The sequence below is a fragment of the Emydura macquarii genome, unplaced genomic scaffold (genome assembly GCF_026122565.2).
Source record: "Emydura macquarii macquarii isolate MOO-44397 ecotype Brisbane River unplaced genomic scaffold, CSIRO-AGI_Emac_v2 contig_2948, whole genome shotgun sequence".
NCBI classification, from domain to species: domain Eukaryota; kingdom Metazoa; phylum Chordata; order Testudines; family Chelidae; genus Emydura; species Emydura macquarii.
The window spans coordinates 619,087-644,701 of NW_027133085.1; the positions used below are offsets into that span (position 1 = coordinate 619,087).

Below are 25,615 nucleotides of genomic sequence, written 5' to 3' on the forward strand. Positions count from 1 at the left end.
ACTCTGTGTATACAATTTTAACAAGGGAAAATTGCTGTCACACTGCTTTGGCTGGTTTCCAGTAACTCCACCAAAAAATGCTTCCACACACTCATGTAGAACTCCTGGTCAGGAACTGTTTCCTGATGAAGAAAAACTTAAAGAGCTTAATGTGCTACAATTGGGGGTGATAGGATAATTTCCATCCCAGAATACTGAAAGAGCTGGCACATGAGATTGCAATCCGGTAGCAAGGATTTTTAATAAATCTATCTATTTGGGGGTGATACTGTATGACTGGAGAATAGGTAACATTGTACCTATATTTAAAAAGGGGAAAAAGTGAGCTGGGTAATTACAGATCTTTAGTCTGACCTCAATACTATGCAAGGCTTTAGAACAAATTGGGAAGGAAAGAATAATTAAATTAATAGAGGAAAACAGGATGTAATGCAACATGGGTTTACCAAAGGTAGATTATGCCAGACTAACCTGATTTCCTTCTTTGAGAAAATAGCTGATTTAAATGAGGTGCAGTAGATCCAACATACTTGGACTTAAGTAAAGTATTTGTTGTGGTAACACATGGGAAATTATTAGTTACGTTAGAAAAGATGGGGATTAGTACAAGAATTGTGCGGTGGATAAGGAAACTGACTAAAGGGGAGAAGGCAAGAGGTTGTGTTGCAAAGTGAAGTATAGGACTGGAGAGAGGTTACAAGTGGAGTTCCTTCAAGGATTGGCTTTGGGACAAATCTGAGTCACTATTTTTATTAATGATATTGGTACAAAAAGTGGGAGTGTACTAATGAAATTTGCTGATTCAAAGGTGGGAGGTATTATCAATACAGAGGAGGATCAGCATATTATACAGAAATATCTGGAATATCTTGACTTGAGTAACAGAAATTCAATGAAATTCAATGGTACAAAATGCAAGGTCATGCACTTAGGGTCTAATAATAAACATTTTTGCTATAAGCCAGGGACTTGTCAATTGGAACTGACAGAGGAGGAGAGAGACCTGGGTGTGTGGGTCAATCACAGGATGACTATGAACCGCTAATGTGATGCAGCTGTGAAAAAGGCAAATCCTCGACTGTATTAGGCAAGACATTTCCAATAGAGATAGAGAAGTATTAATGCCATTGTACAAGGCACTGATAAGACCTTATTTGAAATACTGTGAACAATTGTGATCACCCATATTCAAGAAAGATTAATTCAAACTGGAACAGGTGCAGAGAAGAGCTGCTAGAATGATCAGGAGATTGGAGGACCTATCTTATGAGAGGAGACTGGAAGAGCTTGTGTTGTGCAGGGGTCAGGAAGGAATTCCCACCACCACCTCCATGTTGTTGTTTGTTTGTTTTTCTCCTTTCTCTGAACCATCAGGAATGGCCATGGCTGGAGATGGGACATTGGCCGTGGTGGGCCAGTGTTCTGAGGTGGCATTGATCATTCTCTCTCTCAGGTGCTTGGCTAACTGGTTCTTGTTTGCAAGCTCAGGGTGCAGTTGATCACCATATCCTTGATTGTTGCAACCACTGGCTGTAGGCAGCATAACTCAGTTACTAACCAGACTAGCCCCATTTTCCTTAGCTACACTAATAAGAGTATGTCTGCCCCTCTGGAGGTGTAAATTCCAGCTTGAGGAGACATATCCATGATAGCTCTAATCAAGCTAGAATGCTAAAAATAGAGAACAACTGCAGCAGCTCTCACTGCCTGGAGTACATCCCTAGTGTCTCGGACAGGCTCATCCTCAGAGCAGCTAGCTCCTCCCAGTGCTGGTGCCACTGAAGCTACATTTTATTTTTAGCACATTAGCTCGATTGGTGTTAGTATGGCTATGTCTCGAGCTCAGAATCACACCTCCACCTCCAAGTGTAGACGTACCCTAAGTGTAAACTTGGCACATCTGAGGTCTGAGCCCAAAGAGTTTTAAACAGTCTGAATTCAAATACTTCTCCTCTCATATAACCAGATTTCACATCTTTATTATCTATGATGTCGTAATCCTATTGTTCCATCAAGTCTTGCAGGAAAACAAAATAGGATAGAGAGAGAACCTGAAATTCTAATGACTGAAAGCAGAAATCATTTTTTTAGAAAACAAGCCAAAAACACTTGCCAGACCGTCTTCAGACAGGAAGCAAAACCAGGCACAAACAAAAGTGCTTTAAAAAGGAGTATACTTTTCTTCAGTACAGTTCAGTTCACCCTTCTATCACTATACAAAAAGGAATCCGTATCCTGAAGCCTTTTCCTTCTATAATCCAGTTCCTTCTGCCCTCACTAACAATACGCACAAAGTAGGTTGTTGTTATCTTTACTAATCTCATCCTGAATTAATCAACAAAACATACCCGGGAAAGTAGACTCCTCTGATTATAACTTCTACTAGTAAACATTTTTTGATTGGAGTTACATGGCAACACCAAAAGCACAACTCATATGGTGCCCATGGTCCCTCTTAAATATGTGATCAAATCCAGTTTGCTGTTAATTGAGAGCATAATTGCTCATCATCTTCTGGGCCATCCAAGCCTGTTTCTCTTCAAAGCATGATTCCAGTGCCATCTTGCATGTGTCATTATTTTAACAATGCACATCAGCTAATGTAAATGTGTACACTGTGAAAGGATCCCATTTGCATGCCCATATTCTATGAACAGCTGATGGTGCACTAATTTGCCTTCCTTACTACCTGTCCCCCTTCTACTTAAACATTTGCGTAGGCATTGGCAAAATTTAGCCTACATAGATAGAATAAATCTATTCTAAATAATAGAAACAGCTAGCTATGGCTCTATATGATCACAGCTCTTTCAAACATTCCTATCCACAGCTGCAATATAAGAAGGAATCCTTTTTTTAAATCTGTTTTATACCCATGCCACTTGTGCCACAGAAGGCTGAGGGTTGGATGATTTATCTTTAATATAAATATAAGACTAACAGACTGGCTACCAGGAAAAATGTGTATATTAAAAAATTGCAGAGGAGAGGAGGCAGTTTTCCAACTCCAGGGTACAGTGGCTTCAAACGCCTTGAGTTAGATCAGATATTCTTACAATAACCACCCGATGTGGAACGCCAGGCAATACCTTGCTCAGGGAGTATTGTATCATACATAGAATGATTACAACAGATCAGAGATTCCAGACAGCCATTATGTTGCCACACTGCAGCAGTTAGCTGCCTGAAATTGCAGAAAAGCTGTCTAACTGCAATGGAACCACTCAAAAAAATCAGTGCTGACTACGCAAGTGGAAATGTGATGCACACAGTTTGAAATACTTGATGAGGACATCAGATTACACATCAACATTGCCAGATGCCTTCCAGCAGGCACAGAGCAGGCTTGGTTGACCTGAAGATGCTTAAATCACCTCCAAATAAGAGTTGGCCAGTCACAAGTCAATACGCAGAAGTGGGGCTATTCCAATGACCCAGACACATGACTGCGGTGAAACTCAAACTACGCAACATCTGTTGGGCTGCCAGCTCCTGGAGTAGCTGTGCACCATGGAAGATCTTGTCAGGGCTACAGACCAGGTCATATCATGTATCCAATGCCGAAAAAAATTCTTATTGTGGGGCAAGGACAAGAGAAGAAGGGCAGCCATGGTCAATCATGTGTAGGAACAACCTGAGTATTTAGTCTGAGTAACTCTGGGATCCAGTGCTCAAAACAGTGTAGGGTATAGTGTTTGTGGTACATGTGGTAATTGTTTTCTTTTATTTCTATTAGTTTTAATTGTTTTCTAAGCAGTATTACCAAAGTAAGCTTTTTACCATGGATAATTTTTGCTCATGTTCTTACAACTTCAGGAAAATGCAGAAACAACCCACTCAAATTCTCCTTGTTTCTGTTCCGCCTTTTACACCTTTGATGTTAATAGATCAGTCTTGCTATTTCATGATGTGCTGCTTGCCTTAATGTTGTTAATTTTGTCATTCATTTCCTGCTATAAAGAGAAAACCTTTGAATCCTGTTAGCTTTTGATTGAGTCTTAAGTCAGATACAGGAGTTAATAAAGAAGCTAATCCTAGAATCTCAACTAAGTGATGCTGAACACTGTACAATAAGGTCTGAAATAAAAACAAAAAAGGAAAATGGTTAATGGCAAGCTGTAGGGAAAAGTAAGAAATGTTAAAACCGTAGACTCTGCCTCAAGGCTATTTAAGTACGCTGTATATCAGATATTGATGATTTGAATGCCTATGATCAAAAAGTAAAAGGAAGAGAATAAGAATGGTAAGTTTAAGTGGAGAGGTACACAAGTTTATTAATACCAAGAAAGGTTAAGTCAAATAGTAGAAAATCCCTGTCGAACACCAATAGTAGAGTGGAACAAACATATGCCATATAAGGTTCAAAATACTGTGGCAATCGGGATGACATGAAGAGTAGATAGCCAGAGATATTAAAATTCTGTATCAAAATATTTAAATATGTTAAAAACCATAGGGTTGTGTATGTAACGGTAGACCCAGGTTACCCATCGAAAGGTGGTACCCAACTATTCTAGCTCCTATAGAATTTGGCAATAACTACATGGGTTATGTTTTGCAGTAAATATATTGATGTATTGTTAATTCACAATAAGATTCAGATGTCAGATTCCCAGTTGCTCTTTTAACTAATCTGCTCATCGAGGGCCTGATTCTGCCATCCTTACTCCCACTTAGAAATATCTCACTCAGCAAGCAATCCTATTAGTTTAAAAAAGACTACTTTGGGAGAAGGGTACTACTCAGTGTGAATAAAGGTGGTAATTTGACCCCAACCCTGTATTTAATTCTACCAATTTTGGGTTAGAAAAGATGTTCATTCTAAAGTAGAATAGTTTGCTACTTATGCAAATTCCTACTGAATGATGACTTAATGAACACATTCTCAAACATAACTTTGTATTTCTCTAAAAGTTCAAAAATGTTTCTTTTTATAGTAGTAGATATTAAATCTGACACACTGCTTTAATAATTCATACAACTTAGGTGTATTTCTTTTCTTTGAGCCATTTTATGTGGTATCTTGAATATAAAAATAGCAAGAACAAGAAAGGGAAACATTTACATTATTGAGAATATGTGAACTGACATAAACAATCCTACTTGTTTGTTTCTCTGCAGATAGAAAGGAAGTGAAGGTGGGAGAGTATAATGCTGTAGCTGATACACTGGAAATAATCAACAATACCATCAGGTTCCAAGGTAGGACAGGAAACTGATAACATGCACAGGAATTATATGGATTTCTATATAGTTCAGAATTCATACTTTGTACAGACATGTTTTATAATTTTGTTACTGAAAAAAATGGTTATAAAATCATATGCTGAGGAAATTAGGACCAGTGTTTTATGCTTAATATGTTATTGTATCATGTAGGCTCTTAAAAGCAACAAAAGCAGAGTTTTGAAAAGAAAGTAGCAACATTTTGAATGAGTATATTGTGTTGGTATTTCTCATTTCAACATATTGCACTAATCATAAGTGATCTGTGAAAATCGATATTCTTCATTATTTCAGTGGGTTTCAGAATATGTTTTCTCTTTCACGTTCATAAATCCAAAATGCCTTAATATCATTCCTATGTCACATCCACCAATCCATCTTATTAGCATGATGTGTGACTATATAAAAAGGAAGTTACATTTCTCTTAGTCTTTGTAACTACATGAAGATGTCAATTGTCATTTTATTGTCTTCAGTAGGTACAGATAAAGGGCCTGATCTGGGACCCTACTAAGGTGTCTTTATGCTGCTCTGACAGCACAAAGTAGCTTTAAACTTGTCTTAAAGGATCCTCTAAGGATTCCCTCAGCACATCCCCCTTCTCCCAGCACCCCCAGCAGAATCTGTGTGGTCAATGTGTCCTTACATCCACACAATCCCAGGCTGCTGGAATGGCCCTTTGAGGCTTTTGGAAAGCTGATGCTACTTCCTATCTCAGCAAATCAGGAACACAGGATCTGGCCCAAAACCTTAAGTATAGAATGTATACACTATAACTTTATGAGTGTGTAGGCCGGTGGCACGATCCGGCCAGGGCATCGTGACCCTTCCTTGGGCCCAGGCTCCGAGGAAGGCCCCAGCGCCTCCTTAAAGGGGGAACAATCAGTGACGGTTCACCAGTCTTTAGTCCCGGCCCCTGGCGGGGTGGGCTGACAAGCGGTATATGGCCCCCAGGCCTCCGGTAGGGCGGGGCAGGAAAGCAGTCTATAGCCTCTGATCCTCAGGCAGGGTGAGGCAGGTAAGCAGTCTGTTGCCTCCAACCCTCAGGCAGGGTGGGGCAGGGAAGAAGTCTATTACCTCAGAGGATAGCACTTCTTCCCAGGGTGAGTAGGGAAGGGGGGAGGGGGACGCAGGCCCACCCATCTCCACTGCGTCCCAGCCCAGGACCCTGTCAGTGGCACAACCATTGCCACGGAATCAGCAGGGCTTCAGCTGAAACATGCTGATTGGGGTTATCCCCGGGCTCAGGCATTATCGAGCTGGCTGTCCCTGGGCCACTTCCTCCCCCTGGTCCCCAGGTACCTGAGTGCTTCGTTGTTTCCTCTGGGTCGCTGGGGTACTCGGCAAGTGGCAGGCCCACCAGTCCCTCCTAGTCGATCGGCAGCAGGTCCGGGAACATCTCAGTGGAGGGCAGCTCCTCCAGGTCGCAGGGTTCCCGTGGTTCCCCGGGTTCGCAGGGCTCACTCAGCTCCCAGGGTTCCTCAGCATCAGGCAGCTCCTCCAGGTCAGCGCCGGCCTCGGCGGATATTTCTCACCCAGGGGCCTCGGGTGGCTCGGTCCAGCTGCTAGGGCTTGGTGGCCCGGTCCAGTCACTGGGGCCCGGTGGCCCTATCCAGTCACCGGAGCCTGGTAAGCCGGGCAGGTTTCGGAGGCTCTGCTCCAAGGCGCAGTTGCTCTGATCGGCTGATCAGTTGGGGTCAGGCCTAAGCCGCAGCCTGCGGGAGGGCACATCTGCCTCTGGCGGCAGCTTCCCCCATACTGAGCTGCTACACCGGCCTTTCGTACTTCACCTTCCTGTGGTACCTCTGCCCCCCTGTTGCTGGGCAGTTTGGCCTGTTGGGCCCGGTTCTGCCCAGCAGGGCTGTTGCGACCCTCCCTTGGGCCCAGGCTCTGAGGAAGGCTACTGCGTCTTCCTACAGAATGATTATACTGTTAACAACTATTAAACTGCATTTCCATTCTACAAAAGTGAAAAATCAATCTTACAGCATCATTGGTTGTTTTGATTTAATACTGATACAAATAACCAATATGCTCTAGAAAATAGTTTCAGTACTGTAGATTTTCAGAATGGTATCCTTTAATGTCTCATTCAGACAAGTTCTTTATTGTATTTTTGTCTTTTTATTTATTGCCTGCTTAGTTTTGTGAAGAACATCACACTTCTAACAAATATGTGACTTCTCAGTTAAAGTTCTGCAGAAGATTTGCAGTCTGAGGGGGAATTCTCAGGGATGTTGCTCCAGCAGAACTAGTGTAAAATGGCTGCATAAGGCCCCTCTAGGGAACAACCCCAGTATAGGATCTCATAGGTGGTGCAGAGCAGGCTCAGACCTTTGTAGGAGCCACCAGCACAGGTGTGTTCCAGCGGTGGGTTGGCAAGAGATAGGGCATGAACTGATTATTACTGTGCCCCAAGTACTCTATCATGGTACAGCCTATTGGGGTCATTGCATCTAGGACACAAGTTAGGACAGCTCTCAGGGTTGCTCTCACTTGAGTTGTGGGGGACAAAACGGATCTTGGAAGCCCTAGGAGAGGGGAGACACTGGCTGCCCCCCTTCAGCTCCTGAGCTAGGCTCAGCACTGGCGCAAGAATGACCCTTCTGAGGGAGCGCTCACAGGATCCACGCTCTCGCTGGTTAGGCATATCATCTCAGGATACAAGACCAACCAGCTGTTTCTATAAAAGTTTTTGTATAATGTTTACAACAGTTGATCAAGGCCCAATACTGATTGCCCATTGGAAAATGTATTCAAGCCAGATCCAGCGAGGAAAAACATACAAAGTGTTTTAAAACATTTTTCCAAGTTAATTTTCTTATGAAATTATAGAATTATATCTGTATGCTTTATGCTTGCTTTTGAACTGTCTTGGAATAGGCGGTTTGGGGTAATGGTGCTTTGTCCTTTGAGAAATTATGGGATGTGCCAACTTTGTGTTTTCTTTTTCTTTTTTTTCAAACTCCTCCCCACCCATTGTGCCCTTCCTTTTTTAGTCAGCAATTAGAAATGTGGTTATGTTAATACATTTCCAGCCCCATCTACTAAATTAAAACAACCACATTTCACAAAAGTTGCCAAACTCAGTTGTGGTTAAACAGGGTTTGCTGCACCTTGAGTGGATAGATTTCAGCCAGTGAGACAGTTTTAAAAGATGAAGGTCTATGGCAGAAAGGATGGCCTTGTGACTGGGACTCAGAAGATCCATGTTCAATTTTTGGTTGTGCTTTGGACTTGTGGTGTGATATTGAACAAGGAGCTCATTGTATCTGAAACTCACTTTCCCATCCATAAAATAAGGATATTAAAATTCATTTTGCCCACCCTTCTTCTCTCTTGACTAGTTACGTTGTAAGGGTGTAGGGCAGGGATTGTCCCTGACTTTGTGTTTATATGCAGTGGGCTTTTTTTTCCATATATTTTTTTAAAAATTCCCAAATACAACAAATATACCATTATACAAGATTAATCATAATACACAAAGTAAGTAAAAGAGGTTTAGGATAAAGGGCAGGAAGGGGAAGCAACATATCTATCTCCACCAGGTACATTAATCAAGGGGCTCTAAAAAGTCAGCCCAAATTACTCTGAATTTTTTGGGCATTCTCCTTCTGTGGAATGCCAGTCATCCATTAGCAGCAAGGTCAGCTACATCACTGAATCAGGCATCAGTATTTGGTGGGGATCAATTCTTCCGTTTCTGCAGGATGAATTTTTTAGTGACCAAAGCTGCATATTGGAACCACACCACCTTGTTACTAGGTCACCTCCATGTATCAGGAACATATCCAAGAACAAAACTTTCTGTCAGGATCCCCACAAGGGCAATCAGGGTCAACGGTCAGAGCAGGGGCAAACCTGAGGCTAGGAATAGCTAAGGAATTCATAGTCAGGTCTAGGCCAGGTTCAATACCAACTGTCAGAATCCAAATCAGATTTCAGGGTCCATGTCAGGAGACAAACTCATGTCTGGAATTTAAGAGCAAGGAGCAGGACTGGTCACGGTACCTACAGAAGATCCACATTGTTGCCTGGATATTTGCTGGAACATCCTTGGGTTTATATAAGGCAGGGAGCCAATCAGGAGGCATGAAGTTGCTATCTGTCAAACATTTGAGGAATTTCCCATGGTCTGTGTCCACAACAGGTCATGGGAAATGGAGCGCAAGCACATTACAGATGCTGCTGGGTGGCAGCCTGACAGCTGCCTGGTGGTGCTAAAGGCGTGGGTTTTAGGCCCATGGGGCATTACGCTTAAGGGGAAGGGCTCCAATTGTGCATCCAATGTCAGATTTGTCCTTTGATCCCCCTCATGCCAAAAATTCTTAATATAGGGTAACTCCTAAAACACATGAGCTAATGTAGCAGTGAGGGAATTACATTTCCAACAGTAGTCAGCATTTATAAGCTCCATTACCATTAGCCTATATAGGGCCAGCATATTTGAAAAAGTGTCTTTTGGTGAATAAGCTGTCATCTCAGGTCTATAGTTGCTTTCTTTTAACATTAGATACAATTGTATCCCATTGGGTTGGTGATAACTGTAAGACCCAATCTCTAAGTATGCAGTGTTGCTGTAATCATGTTGGTCCCAGAATATGAGAGAGACAAGATGGGCGAGGTAATATCTCTTACTGAACCAACTTCTGTTGGTGAAAGAAACAAACTTTCAAGCTCCTCAGAGCTCTTATTCTCAGAGTGTCACAGTTAAATACAAGGTATTTGTATATCACTGACACAATGGGGCACCAATATCAGTTGGGGCCTCTGAGCATTACTGTAAGATAAGTAGTAACAACAATTAGGGGAAAAACAAGTTTTGCTCCATGTCTTTCACTTCCTCAACTGCCAGACCAGACAATATTACATAACACAGTTTGGTCAATACTGAGTCTATCCACCATGCAGTTTAAACAACCACAAGCTGTTTGGTGAATAGACAGAGGTTCTGGTTATAAACTGTGCACCAATTGCTCACTGCAACAAGAGTGGTAAAGATTCAGGATCAGACTCTCATCTTTGATCCAGTCCTTCTGTATACAAAAGAGAGACAATGAGGCAGGAAAGCTTGACTTCATTAGTCAGTTGGATATTCCTCCAGCATGGAGGCATCCCTGGGTGGTAAAGAGCTGGCATAGCTGGATGCTAGGTTACCCTTTTCTCTGTCTCCACCACAGAGGGTGTTTTAGGCTATGGTTGATAAAAGTAAGACATGACCATACTGCCACTAGTCTCCATCAATCACTGGCTCACATGCTTTTGGGGCCATAGCCTGTTGCACTCAACCTTGCTGGGAAGTTTCTGGTATAAAAATGGCCCTAGTATTGGAGCTGCAAATGGCTCCTCAGCAACTCCCTCCTCAGCTGAAAACAGATCCTATGAATTCAATTATTTTATTGTAATTAATATATAAGATGAGACTTTCTGGGGTAGGGTTAAATGGAAGAGCCATGGTAGAAGAACTTCACAGTCTCTCAGTGAGTTAAGCTTACGTGCTTAGGATGAAATCTATTCTATTCACATAAAGCCTAAGTATCAGGTTCTGTGCAGAAGCATGTAGAGCAACTCTGGGCATGAAATTTAGTTGGGGAGAGGAAAAACCTACAGCTGCTGTTTCAGCCAGTTTCATTGGATTCTATGGCTACGGGATCCATGTACATATGAACATGCAGTTCCTTTTTGGGTCCACCCAAGCCTGCCCTCAGTGTGGCCTTTCACTCTGCCCTACATGGAACTGACTTGGAAACCTTTTCCATTGTGAAGAGACAGTCAGGCACTGAACCCCTTCTGTGTGGCATAAATAATGTGGAGGGCCCTTCACCACCTCTTTGCACACAGGTGAATTTCAGTTGGAAAGCAGGGAACTGTTAAACTCTCTCAAAATTACTCTTTTTGTTAAGTCAGGTAGCCTCCAAATGGCATGGGAGCTGGCTAGGGTTGGGTGTAATGGCTTTGACAGGCAACCCAAACATATGTTCTAAAAAATGGATTTTAAATTTGGTTGCATAGAGTTAACAAACACAAGGCCATATTCTTCCCCATACATGTGGCAGCACAAAGGAGCTGGAAAAGCTTGTTGCTTTTTGATCAATCCTTGCTTGATGACAAAATATTGGGCCGAATCCTGAAGTGATCACTCAGTTTTTACTTGGGCAATTTGCTAGTGATTTCAGTTGAATCAAGACTTATTGAAACTATAAGAAGGATTTTAGGGTTTGAACAATTTTAAATAAAAGTAGAATAGGAAAGAATATTCTTAGTCTGTGACTACTTGAGTCATTGCCTATTCAGAAAAGCATTTAAGCAAGTTTGTTGCAGTACTTTTTTGCTTTCTTGAATAAGGATGGAATTAAACACATGCTTAAGGCTTTCCTGAAGTAGGGCCTTCTCCTTCCAGCAGGGTATTATGCCATTTCAGAAGTCCAAACCTTTCTTGACTACCTGGTATATCTCCATTGAAGTAAATGGCTTCACCTCAGGATTAATATGGCCTTCTGTCTTTAGATCTTCTGTGGATAATGGGAGAGATATAGTCTTTCATAAGAATTCAATAGCTATGTGGACTTTAGCCTATTTTTCTTCTTGAAATTTTAGGATTGGAGCCTCCAAAGGACAAAACGATTATACAAGAACAGCTGCGCAAGATCTCCTTGCCTCTCTACAGTATTCTTTCAGCTCTCACTATCCTAGGAATGATCATGGCCAGTGCTTTTTTGTTCTTTAACATCAAAAACAGAAATCAGAAGTAAGAAATGTACATTCCCTTTTTCATTTTTATTCATATTTAAATACCACATTTGTAAAAACTAAAATTATTCGCATCATATGAAGAGAACATTAGCTCAGGAAGATGATATTTTATAAATGTTATTTGCTCTAATTGAAGTTACTATAGAATAGCTTTGTGTTGAAAGATTTTAACTATCCATTAGATCAAATCCTTTTATTCTGTTTGAAAAATTAATCTTTTTCACTGTGCGTTATTAGCATAAACCCTTGCTAATTAACCAATGTGTAAAGTAGGGAGTAGCTTTAGCAGAGAAGATCAAAAACCCTTAACAATTAATATGCTTGTCCAAACTTCTTTGGAAAGCAACAGATTAATTTGCATATTTCTAAATTTCCAGTGGAACTCCACAAGTAGAGTCGGACATCTGTTTGATTAATTTTATAGGAAACTGTTCATTATGGTTCGAGTCATCTAACTGTTGTCTTTTTCTATTCAATGCACTGTCTGCATCTGTCTATAGGCTAATAAAGATGTCCAGTCCCTACATGAACAATCTTATTATCCTTGGGGGGATGCTTTCTTATGCATCTATTTTTCTTTTTGGCCTTGATGGATCCTTTGTCTCTGAAAAGACATTTGAGACACTTTGCACAGTAAGTAACTTCAAATACTCTAACTTAAGAAGCTCTTGCAAAAAGCTTTATGTTTTGTACAAAAGGGATAATTTTTAGCATGTTATATGTATATTCTCTGTGAACTATTCTATACATTTTAACATTGATGCTTTTACTTCTTTTGCCAGGATTTTCACAAATCTGGGTCCAAATTCTGAGTGATCCAGAGCACCTACATCTGCCATTAAAGCCAGTGAAAGCTGCAGGTGCTCAGAACCTCTCAGGGTTTGTTCCTTGGTTCCAGACTTAAGCACTTCTAAATTTTGAAAGTATATATATGACCGTTACTGAAAGCTGCCTATGTAGAGCAACACCTAATCAGAACTGTGGACTATTACGATTTTCTGAGCATGTTTTCTTTGTCAATTAAACATTACTATACATTTCATGATTGTAGCTTACTATAAAACTTTCCACCAGTTCTCCGTAGTCCCAAAAGAAGTCCAGTTTACTCAAGTATTCTAGACAGTTTTCAGCCTAGGCCCCAAATACTGTCACACATGCTTAACTTTACACAAGTGATAGTTTATTAATTTCAGTGGAAAGATGGTCTTTAAGATATCCAGGCTACTGTAGATTAGAACCAGAATTTTAAACTGAGTACTTGTTTGTATGCAGAGCTTCACACGTTAACTAAGGTGTGATTTTAAATTGATTTAGTTAAACCAGTGGAAAAGGCCATATGGACACTCATTTTGGTATACTTATAATCAGCTAGGAATAGGTTATAGCTAAGCCAAAGGTAGCCACTCTGAAACCAAAATAAAATCATGCACATAGGCGTTTGTGCCCAATTAACTAATCTAATTTAATTAAACAGATGCAACTTCTTGTATAGACAAGACTTACGTCTACAATTAAATAGAGAACCAGGGGAGGTTATTGGTCAGTATTGCCATGAAGGAGGTCAACTGCATGCTGCAAATTATGGAGTTACCAAATAAGTTATTTTGTCAGCCCCAGGTAGAATGAGTTCCATAATGTATGCAGGATTGGCCCTAGACCAAATGGCACCCAGGCGAGGAGTGTCTTTGGTGCACCCTCCCTCCCCTGTTTGTTAAACTTTTGAATACCTTATTTTTTATTGCATTTGTAGCCCATTTCATGACTTTAATGCATGATTTGCATACATTATTTATCCTTGTCATATAGGATGATAAATTCACATGCTAGGATCTGCAAATCTGTATTTATTCATGCCATATATAAGCAAATAAAAAATTGTTTCCTCCAAGCTTATAGAAGCTTTTTAATTTTAAGAATAACTGAAATGTACTAACATGAAGAAATTGAATTGTGCACCAACATTGGGTGGAAAAATGAATCCACATAGAGAATACCTGAAACATTTTACATCAAACATTTTATTTTTCCCGAGCCTGGTACCTGCCGACCCCGGCACCCCAGGTGGTCGTCTGGGTCTCCTGCCCCTATATCTGGTCCTGAATATAAATAAACATGTACACATATGGCTACTATGATTACAGCGCAACATTTTGATTATAGCTTGTCATGACCTATTCAGTAGAAATATTACGTTAACTGACTATAAATCTTTACTTAAAATTCAAGGACACAAAACTGAGGCACTTTCTTTTACAGCTACCATACTTCTGTGATAATCTTTTTATTGGTCAGATATCTTTATGACATTCAATATTAGTCTACTTTAGAACATGGCAGGACAGACGCTCTTTCCAGTTTTCCTATAGAAATGGAGGCACCCAAGCAAAATTCAGGAAATGTCCTTTCTTCAGGAATAAGCTGTACTCTTCAGAGACATTAGAGCAGGAAATAAGAGGAATTTACTTACCAGAAAGGATAAAGGAAATTCTTTCTAAAAATAACACAAATGATGCTTAAATTATACAAAATCGTTGTCACTGAACAAAATCATAAGATTGAACTCAGTCCAGTGCCTGAGAATATTAAACCTAATGTTTGAATTAAAATGTTGCCAGATAATTCTATAGAAGAAATATTATGTGACTTTATTTTTCATTCTTCTTTAGCTAGAGAACATTTGCAGAGTATTAGAGAGGTGTTTACTATATATAATTATCACAGAAGGGCTTATCAGCTCTTAGAAGTTCCTGGGTAACAGAGTCCAGCCCTAAAGTTCACTGATCATCTGTTGAGTTTGTTCTGATGACATAATCCATGCAATTTAATATCCTTAAACCAGGAACTCTGTTAAGACAGGTGGAATCAGTCTTTTTAGTTTAAAATTCCAAGACAAAAAAGCTACATGAAAATGGAGTTATTCTTGAGATTAAAGATTAAGATTAAAGGTTAAAAACACTAGAATGCTGGTGTAATTATCCCCAAACTAAGAATTATAAATCCAGAAACTTCAGAGTTAAGGTTACACTTAAAAGAAATGCAAACATGTTAAGTTAAAAAAATGCCCAGTTAAGGCATCCAAACAATTATTGCAAGTTGGGAAAACATGGTGACTGAAATTGAAATACTTCACAAATCAAGTCAATTTCACTAACGTTTTGTTTCAAAGGAGAAAAAAGTTCCAGTAACGTCAAAACATCCTCTTTTGACCATTTTGGAACAAAATAGTTTGATTTTTTTGGTTTTGAAACAACTTTTCATTTTCATTTTTTTATTTTATATTATATTATGTATTACAATATAAAATAAAAAGTCAAAATCAATAATGAAACATTTCAATGTTGTCAAAACACAGTGTTTCAGTAGATCACAAAATGGGTTTTTTTCAGTATTTTCCATTCCAGAGAATTTCAAAGTATTCAGGTTTATTTCCAATTCGAAATGAAGCCACATTTCAAAATCCCGAAATCTTTTGTGAAATGGAATTTCCACCCTCTGTCCAGAACTACAGAATAACCTTTACTCTGGCCATTGTGACAGTGACAGTGACGCCACGTAATAATCATCTGATTATAATTAAGTCATTTTAATGTCTATTGTCCCAGATTAAATTAAACTAATTTTTAGACACATTTAATTTTTTTTCCTTTTTTTTCCCTTTGTGGCGTCATTGACCTGTAGAGTTAAGATTGTGGGCTTAATTTATAGACTTGATGCAGAAATCACTGGGAAAAATTCTGTTCCTTATGTTATGGAGCAGGTCAGGCTAGATGATCATAATCTAGCCTTAAGATCAATTATTATCAATCAATGAATACTACATTTGTTAAAGAGCTCAGTTTTTAATTAACTGTAAATTAATAAATGGATTTATTTGTAAAATCTCAGATGATTCTGTACTCACAAAGTGCTGTACATTTAGAGAGACTATTCTCTATTTTTCATATAAAACAAAGAGGTTGAATCCCTGCGTTCTTTGCAAAACAGAACTGAATTTTAACTATAGAGTCACACCTAGCATGTCCATGTAATTGCCACCAGTGCCTCAATACTAAAACATTTCACTTGTCTAGTCTCCTTGTGTAGTTGCTCTAATTTCTGTTTTTCAAATTCACTACTAGGCTTTACACTATTATTCTAAACACAGCAAGAAATTAGTTGCAATTTACTGCATTAGTGACTCATAAGCAGCTTTAATTTTTTTAATTTGCAAAGATATTGCTCAGTCTGTTATATACAATCGTAACTGAAGACATTTTTCATTTATAAGACAAAATGAGACGCAAAACTGATGCATAGCATATGGAAAAAAGATCCGTACAGACTACTGAAGAAAATATTTAAATAGTTTAAATATTTAATTTCACTGACTAATAAAAGGAGAAGAAAAAAATCTCAAAGCCAGATCATAAATAAAAGGAGGCATTCCCACCGTCCCCTGAACTAAGGTTACGTACATTGGATATAGTCCAGATTTACCCCCTTCCTGGGGTTTGCCTTTATTGTTTTCTTACATATCAACACTATATAAAGATCAACTTACCATTTTTCCTAAAGCATAGCTGTTTCTTGGGTTTCCAAAACCACACAAAAGCATTGGAATTGCGATACTGGGTCAGACCAGTGGTCTGTTGTCAAAGGTTGCCTGGCCCTTTAAGGGAAGTGAGGCTCAGCCTTGCCTGTGACCTATCAATTAACACCCAGGTGATTCTGATTTGGTGACTTAGTTAGAATTAGTAATCCCAGCTGGGAATGGTCAAGAACTATACAGAGAGGGAAGAGACTTCAGTGAGAGAGGAGACCCAGAACAGTGGAGCAATACAAGTTCCCACTCTCTAGGAAAGGGTAGGTGAAGAAAGGCTGGAGAAAACCACAGGGAGTAAGTTAGGCTCCTGTGGGAGGCTCTGAGAGCCACCCTGCTTGCTGGGTTTCAGACCTTGAACTCCAGCCCAAGCCGGAATGTCTACACAGCTATTTTTAGCGCTGTAGCAGGTGGCAAAACACATTGCATAATATCAGCTGCACCATGATTTAATGTCCTATCTGGAATAGAATAGGCCGAATGTCCTGCAATAAAATTCCAATATGCATGGATGGAAAATTGGCTGATGGCTAGAAAATAAAGGGAAATCGTAAACAGCACAGAGTACTGAATTGTTAGGAGATGTTCAGGGCAGGACTGCACAGATTAGTATTAAGCTTTCTTTTATTCATAACATCTTTATTAATGATGATCTGGAAAAAAGCAAAACAGTACTTCAATGAAATGTGCAAATACAATCAACTAGGAAGTGTTCCAGGGAATAAGGAGAAATACTGCAAAGAGGCTAATTACCTTTTTATTTTTAATCTTACGGTCACCATGTTATCTGAGCACAATAGAAGTTGGAAATATGGGCATGAAATAAAATGTGATGCAAACTGGAAAATGCAAGTCAGTGGAAAAATAATTGAGGAAACAGCTATGAAATGGTGGAGAGAGATTTGGAAAGCCGAAATATTACAAGAGTGCGTGGTGCCTAGATACTAAGCAAATGTGCACATTAGAAATAATTAAGATAGATAGAATAAATCTAATAATATTTGGACTTCTGTAACACCTGCCATTGGAGGGTATTTCAAAATGTTTACAACTAATTAATCTTAGCAATGTCCCTTTTACCTAGGTACGGGACTCATTGTGGGATGAAAAGGCTAATGTGTCACTAAAAGTGGGTTTGATCCCAACTTCCCTCAAAATGAACAGCTGTTTGTCCCTCAAGCTGTGCGGTAGATATACAACCGCCATTAATATCATCTGGGAACAGATGAATGAGGAGGGGTTGTAAAGGAGTCAGTGGTGGCTGTTTGATCCTGGGGCTGGTTCTATAGCAGCCCTGCCATAGTTTGCATCAGCTTTGGCGCTTCTCTAAAGTACACCTGCTCTCTTTGACCCTCAATGCCCAGTACAGCAGCCAAGAAAAGCCTAAATGCAGTAGTGCTACAGATGCACCTCGCTGGCCCCAGGGTGCACCCTGCACTGGTGGCTGGAGTGGACAGGTGATGGCAAAGGAGCTGTCTAAGTCAGTTCTGTGCATGCTCTACACCAGCTGGGGAGTCCTCCATTAGGAGTTAATCCTCTTCTGGGGAGATCTGCTGTCTCCTTTGCACCACCAGAGTTCTGCAAAAGGTGCCTTGTGCCTTGATGTTGACCGTTTCACTAAACTTTACCCTGTTTTCTATCCTTATAGGCCAGGGTAACTGAGATGGTGTTGTCAAGGCCACATTGATATTTTAGGACTCCCGATGATAACACTGATTCCTGTCAATCAATTTTGTGGCCTAGGTAGGGCACACAGACTGCACCAGTTTTATTGGCAGTCAATAAGAACTGGCCAGAAAATGGAAATTCTTTTCCATGAAAAACACAATTTTTGAAAAAGCAATACATCCCAAATCAGGGCAAACTGATAAAGATGCTAAATTTTTCGTGGGGAGGAGTTTCAAGAAAAATTTAGCAGGGCAACTGACAAAATGGAATTTTTCAGTGTTCCAGCTACCTGCATGGAGGGCTCTTCTCAAATTCACTTGCAGGCAGGAAGTGAAATTGACAAGAGACTTCCAGCCCAACTGCAGGAGAGCAGAGACTCCCCCACCTCCAGGACTGGAGAGGCAGAAAGCCAAGGCATCTCCCAAGTGTTTAAAAGTAGAAATAATTTTTCTTTTCAGCCTGTAGGAACTAAATTAGTGCATAGGTACGTAGGGGTGTGCGTGTCTGAGAGAGAGAGAGAAACCAATGAAAATATCCACTTAAGAACAACAGTCCATTAAAGAGGTGTGAAGGGTATGGCTCTATGAACTGAGTTTGTGTTTTTCAATGATGTATTCTGAGCCTCAATACTAAGTAATAGTGTAAGATAAGATAGACAGACAGACAGACCGACTGACCTTAAAATGTGCCAGATTTTCAAAAATGCATAGCACAGAGCAGTTTCCATTGTTCTCATTTATGGGTGTTGAGTGTCACAATGTCTGGAGTGTCTCACGACCGTGAGTGCCAGCCTCAGGATAGACTGTCAAAAAGCAGGGCAGGCATCCCAAACTGGTGATATGTTCTGTAATTAGATTTCAACAACCCAGTAACAAATGTGAATTCCTGAAGCACTGTAAATCTTATCATAGAGTCAGACTGTCCCCTTGGGCACTTCAGTCTATCTTGCCACCTAGGCGAGCTAGACTTAATGATAAATGGTCACTCACAAAATATTCAGGTTGTTCCCAATCCCAAGAGACTAGTCACTTCCCCAGATCAATTTGAACTGTAGCTCACACACCAAAGACAATGCTTGTAGCCAGTCCTATCGTAAGCTAACTAAGGAAACTATTAACAAGGAAAAAGAAATGAGAGAATTATTTACAGGTTGAAGGAGTCAACATGCACACACATCTAAGTTACAGTCCATGGCTCCAAAAGGTGACAGAGTTGTAGTCATCTGTCAGCACTGAATGTCTTTTAGTGCTAGCCCCAGTTGACCTTGGGGATCTCTGCTTTTGTTTCCTAACTCCAGCCCTCTGGGAATTCAAACAGCAAAGAGATGAAAAATCTTCATATCACCTATCTTTATTTCCCTCTTTCAGAATTCAAAGTGATGGGATGAGGCCTTCTGCAATAGCCTGTCTTAGCAAAGTCTTTATAATGATGCTTCGCAATCACGCTGTTAGTCTTGATAGTCCTTGATGTGCGGTGGAACCACTCCTCCTGTCACATCAAGGAGTTCACAAGTTCAGTGCAGGCCTTTTGTACAGTTATAAAGCAAAACTTACATATTACCTTGTAGCATGAGATACAGACATTACAGGTAGGATTAATGCATGCAGCACCTTACAAGTATTTTATAGAGTCTAAACACATTCTTACAAGTCTAACACCTATCTTGAACAACACTAACATATAGGTGAGCTGGTCTGGTTTCCAGCTGTGAATTTGTCAGTATTCAGCTGACACAGCATTGGCAAGAGCTGGCACCAGGTCTACCAGCATCACATTGAGCACTTCTGAAAATCAGGCCTGGCACTCCCTGGATTCAGCTCAGTTATTACAGGGGCCAGTAAAGGATAACTAGCTTCCATATTAGCAAGTTGTTTTTGACTGATTTACAATACCGTATTCAGAGAGAAATGAATGTGCTGTATTTTACATGATAGCTATGTCTAAGGTACAGTTTACATTTTTCTTTACAAAATGTAATGTGTCATCATGTACTCTGGCCCAAAGAAACCTAGATATGCTATTAAAATTTGAGAAATGTGCCAGGTAAAAAAATAAAATATAAGTACTGCAGCATGTGAACCAATGTTACACTGTTTTGGCAGTTGACATTACCTGCTGAACAATCTGTCCCACATTCAAAACACTTGGGACATAGAAGCACACACATCTCTGTCTTGTTCTAGTATGATGTTTCCCTCTTTTTTTTCTCCTCTTATGCTTTCCAGATATTTCTTGATTCTTTCCAGTTTCTTCAGGTTTTTATATATGCTTCATTTTCTTTCCCTCGAGTTTAGTTATTTTGATGGGGATTTTCAGTGGAGCCAAAGACGGCAAGGCAGTGTCACAGGAAGCCTGATTCCTGTGAATGAAATAAGTCCAGCACCCCTGGGCTAGGACAGGTGTGCACATTTGGTCAATTAAGAGGGTGGGACAGCACCTGTGGGCTATAAAGGAGTAGGGAGAGACTCAGACCCTGTCTACACTTACCTCCGAGATTTGGTGGCAGTCGAGAGGAGTTATGCAAGCTATGCAAAAAACTTGCATAACTCCCATCAACTTCTCTGCTTCTCTTCTTCACGTCGTCTTCACTGCACTGCGCCGATGGGAACCGCGTTCCCAGCGATGCAGCGCTACGCCACTTGTGAAGGTGGTCTTAGTACGATGATTTCTGGATTGATTGAGCGGGTCTTCACTGACCGCTCAGTCGATCCAGAGAAATCGATCTGACGGTGGCGACTTTGCCGCCGTCAGTGTAGCCGTAGCCTTAGTGACTCAAAGCTGTCTGAGTGGGAGTAATGGGTAGTTTAGAGTTGCTGGACACGGTATGTTTGGGACTTTGGAGAAGGCTGAAGAGCGGCAAAGAGGGGTTTGCTGGCTTGTGTCCCAGGCCAAAGAACCAGGGTTAAAGGCAGGCGGAGCAGTAAAGGGAGTTGTTTGCTGGCTCTAAGCTACAGAGCTGAGGGCTAAAGGCAGGGGAGCAATGGAGGAGCTTACCTGCTGATATCTCCAGGGCTGAAGAGCTGCCCCCAGAAGAACTATGATATGGCCGTGGGGAGTAAGGGATGCTCCCCTGATAAAATAAAACAACTCCAACGAGAGTAGTATTGTGTCAAGAGGGCTTCCATGGAGTTATTGGGGACTCTGAAAGGGGAAACTGAGGTAGGTGTGCCTGTCATGCCATGAGAGGGTGCTCCAGGTGGGGTGGCCCTATGACATGTACCAAATTCCCACTGAATTTCAATAGGATTTGGGCATCTAATTTTCTTAGGCTCCTTTTAAAAATAAAATGAAGGTTGGAGTTTTCAGCCAGCCTTCTTTTGTTTATCTTGCTCTTGTTTTTCTTTCCTACATTTTAATTTATCTTTCAGTTTTAATCTGTGTGTTCTATGTAACCATTTCCACTACCATCACCATCTGTGTTGCTCATTCAGGTCATTCTGATCTTGCTCCTATTAAAGTCAGAGAGAGTTCTCCAATTGACTGGAATCGGAATAGGTTTAGCTTCTATCTTGATAAGTCTAATTTCCTTCAAAAAATTATAGGGACAAAAGTTTTAAAGCTAAATGGACACTCCACATGTTTAAGCAAGTACACAATGGGCTCACCAGAGAATATAAGGCACTAGTTTGTGATTCAAATTTATTAATGAAATATTTAGTACATTTTGCCTTTTATTCAATAGGACAATCTCTAGATGTTAAAACCACCTTGTAGAATCATGAACAATTAGTACATATCTTACATTATTAGTGGGGTAACTGAGAATGGTCTAAAGTTTATCAACAGGGAAGCCCACAGTATATGAGAGAGAGAGAGAGAGAGAGCACAATAGTTGATTTCTGAGAAAACAGCAAAGTTGAATTTTCTAATATAATTACCACATAAGTTTCAATGGTACTGAGCAGATACTACAAACTCTCAGGAATGCATTGAAAGTCTTTCAATTTGTCATAAAATAGCTTGTTGGGTTTAAAAAAAACAAAAAAAACATGCTTTCCATCATTGAAATTTAAGTGGCCATGCTCAATTGTTCGTGGCCTGCATTTCTTCTCCTCCCATTGGAGTTTTGCCATTGACTTCAGTGGCAGCAGGATCAAGCCCAAGGTGAACAGATGTTTCTATAAATGATACGTTTGTATTCTTTCTAATGTTTCTCATTATGACCCTAGTCACAAAAAACTTAAACAGGTGCTTAACTTTAAGCATATGAGTAAATTAAGCACATGAGTAACCCCACTGAAATCAATGGGATTACTCACCTGTTGAAACACCCTCTTTAGTGCTTTGCTGGATCCAGCCTTAGAGAGGGATTGCAACAGAAATAACACTTACACTGCTGTATTTTTCCTGAGAATAGCTCATATGTATGGAAATGGTATTGTCAGCTAGGAAATATCCTTATTTTCAAAAATCACAATATAGAATTCTTTCTCCAGGTGTGGAGAAACAAAAGTACTGGCTTTGATGTATGCTAGCAGAGGGCAAAATTTAGCTCACTGTCTCTGATGAATCAATGCATTTCATTCGTGGTATAGCACCATTCTCCTCCCTCCACTGCAAATCAGAGCAATATCTTAACTATATTAAGCGAAAATTATTGAGAAACAGGGCCGTGAGCCATTATTCGTTCTGTCAGATTTTTTTGACTTTGTGTCTAGATCCAATGCAAATTATGAGCATCATTTCTCTAAAAGTCAGATGATAAGACAGAAACTGATCACAATGGTACTGTGGTTAATTGACCTGATGTACAGTAAATACCTTATTTTGCTGTGTGCTTTATGAAAGATGGCAGAAAAATGCAGTTATTAAAATCTATTTTCATTTTAAAATCAACCTCACATTGTTGGCTGTAGAGATCTCTTTCTGAGCAACTGTTCTTATATATTTAATTAGTAGGGTTTCCACTAGAGCCAATAGGCTATATTATAAAATAAATTAATTCAAATCACAATCTTTTTGAACTGAGGATGGTAAAAATAACATTTTTCTGAATAATAAAGATAATTGAATTTATTAGTAACCCCCAGGACAATTGCTGTTGCAATAAGGACAAAACAGAGCTTTACTAGAGATATTAAAATATAATTTAGCTGTCCGCCAAAAACTCACTATCATGTACACAAAAGGACTGAATATTTATTAATAACACATTTGAACTTTAAATTGGAGTTGGCTTAACTCTGCGATAATGAAGTTAATAGCAAAGCTGCCATCCATAAGATACACTGGCTTGCAGGGCACAACTAAAGATTTCACATTTTTTGTACATTTTAAATGATTTTTTTGCCATCCTGGATATGTTTCTCCACTCATTTCTATTTCCAATGTTACATTCACCTTATACATCTGCCTGTAGTATCTGCCTGGTCATATGTGCATAGCAATTCTTTCTGCATGGCTAATCTGTAGGAAGCATTATCTACAATAACACTAAGTACATTTGTTTGTTAGTTGCTTTTAGCTGCATAAGTGTCTCTTCACACTAGTTACACTTCCTTCCAAATTGTGAAAGGGGTATCCGAAGTGTGGATATAGGGATACAAAGAAATAAAAATAGCAAAAAGGCCATCATTATGATAAGCATAAATATTAAAATAGAAGCAAATAGGGAAGGAGAGGGCTTTTCTGGTTTTGGCTTTAAAGATACACTCAGGTTTGTTTGTGTTTACAGGATTGCATTTGGCTCGCAATGCAATTATAAATAGTTGTAAGAGAGGTGGCACTAGGTTGAAGGCATGAGTCTTCTTTACTCCCCCATTACTCTTCTCTTCAGCCTCTGTGTTCAGGCTCCTTTCCTTCATAAAACATGTATGTTCTATTCTCACCTGTCATAAAAAAACCCCACCCTTTACCTCACCTGCCTTTCCAGCTACCACCCCATTTCCCTTCCCATTTTCTCGGAGCTTATTGAATATGCTTGGTGCAACTGCTGCCTTTGAGTTCCTCTCCTCCAATTCCATTGTTGACATCCTCCAGTGTAGTCTCCACCCTACCCCCTCCAATAAAATTACTCTCATTTTAAGTCTTAAATTACCTCTTTCTAGCCAAATCCTAGGGTCTGTATTCCATCCACATCCTCCTTGATCTCTCAGTGGCCTTTAATGTCATCGATGACTTCCTACTTAAAATCCTGGCTTCTATTGCTTTTGAGGCATTGTTCTCTCCTGGTTCTCCTCCTAACCTTCCTCTTTCCTCAATTTTTCCATCACTTTCTAAAAGACCACTATCTTCCCAATCACTCAAGGCCACAATCTAGGTGTTATCTTTGATTCAGTCCTCTCTTGAATACCTATACATTCAGGCCATGCCCATGTCTCCCAACTTCTATCTACATGATATTTTAAGATTCAACCTTTTCTGTTTTTTCCAAACTTCCCAGGCTCTTGTTGAGGTCCTCATTATCTCACATCTTTACTACTGTAATCTTCGCCTATCTAACCTTGATGCATAAGACCATTATAAATGTTGCTGTTACGATCATCTTTCTGGTTGTTGCTCCAACCACATCTCCTCCTCCTTTGTGTCCCTTCTTCACTGCATCAAACACACTTTCCTTGCAACTAAGGTCTTTCACCATTTAATTCCACACTATCAAATCTCCCAGCTTATTGAGCTACTAACTGCTGCTGTAGCTCTATCAAAGATTCAGGCCTTGATAGCTCTCTTGTTTTTCTCCCTCAAGCAGAGTTACAGACTGGCAGAGATACACTTTCATTTTTCCTTTAGTCACTCTGTAATTTTTCCAAAGTTGGAGAAGTTTTGAAAAGTTAGAGTGGAAAAGGGGAAAAATTGCAAAGGAAAAAGTGGAGGGGAAGGAGGAAGAATTTAGTATTATGAATTCAGTATTCATTTTATTGCATTCAGTGGGAAAAAGATAAAATAAGGATAAAAGAGGGGGAAACACATTAAAAATTTATTGAATTTTTTAATTATCAAAAATATTTCATAAACAATTTAAGAAAACTGTTCCATTACCCTGTGAAATAGAAAGAACTTCAAAATTTCAGAAAAAAATTGCAAAATTGTTTTACTATCTCTAGATATAACAGGTATTTAGACTATTTTGAAAAGTTTAAGAATTAAATCTACCTGAGAAAAACTAAAAGGCTGTGTCTTTGTATTTTAGGTCCGGACCTGGATTCTTACAGTGGGCTACACAACTGCATTTGGAGCAATGTTTGCAAAAACCTGGAGAGTTCATGCAATTTTCAAAAATGTAAAAATGAAGAAAAAGGTGAGGAAGCAACTCTTCCTATCACAGAAATGATGAAGCTATTATCTGCAATATTGTTATACACCCTGGAAACCTATACTTCCACTGATGCTCTGAAACACTGTCCTCCCTTTCAGAAATATGTTATATTGAAATACACTGAATAGGTCAAC

General features: G+C 39.7%; 1 protein-coding gene across 1 annotated transcript in view; it reads left to right on the forward strand.

The window, feature by feature from the left end:
- Positions 1–25,615, forward strand: part of GABBR2 (gamma-aminobutyric acid type B receptor subunit 2) — a 761,509-nt gene that overhangs the window by 522,661 nt on the left and 213,233 nt on the right. The window contains exons 9-12 of the mRNA XM_067569912.1: positions 5,122–5,202; positions 11,824–11,974; positions 12,480–12,612; positions 25,356–25,463. Of these exons, the coding sequence (XP_067426013.1) occupies positions 5,122–5,202; positions 11,824–11,974; positions 12,480–12,612; positions 25,356–25,463 (473 nt within the window). The remainder of the gene's footprint in view (positions 1–5,121; positions 5,203–11,823; positions 11,975–12,479; positions 12,613–25,355; positions 25,464–25,615) is intronic.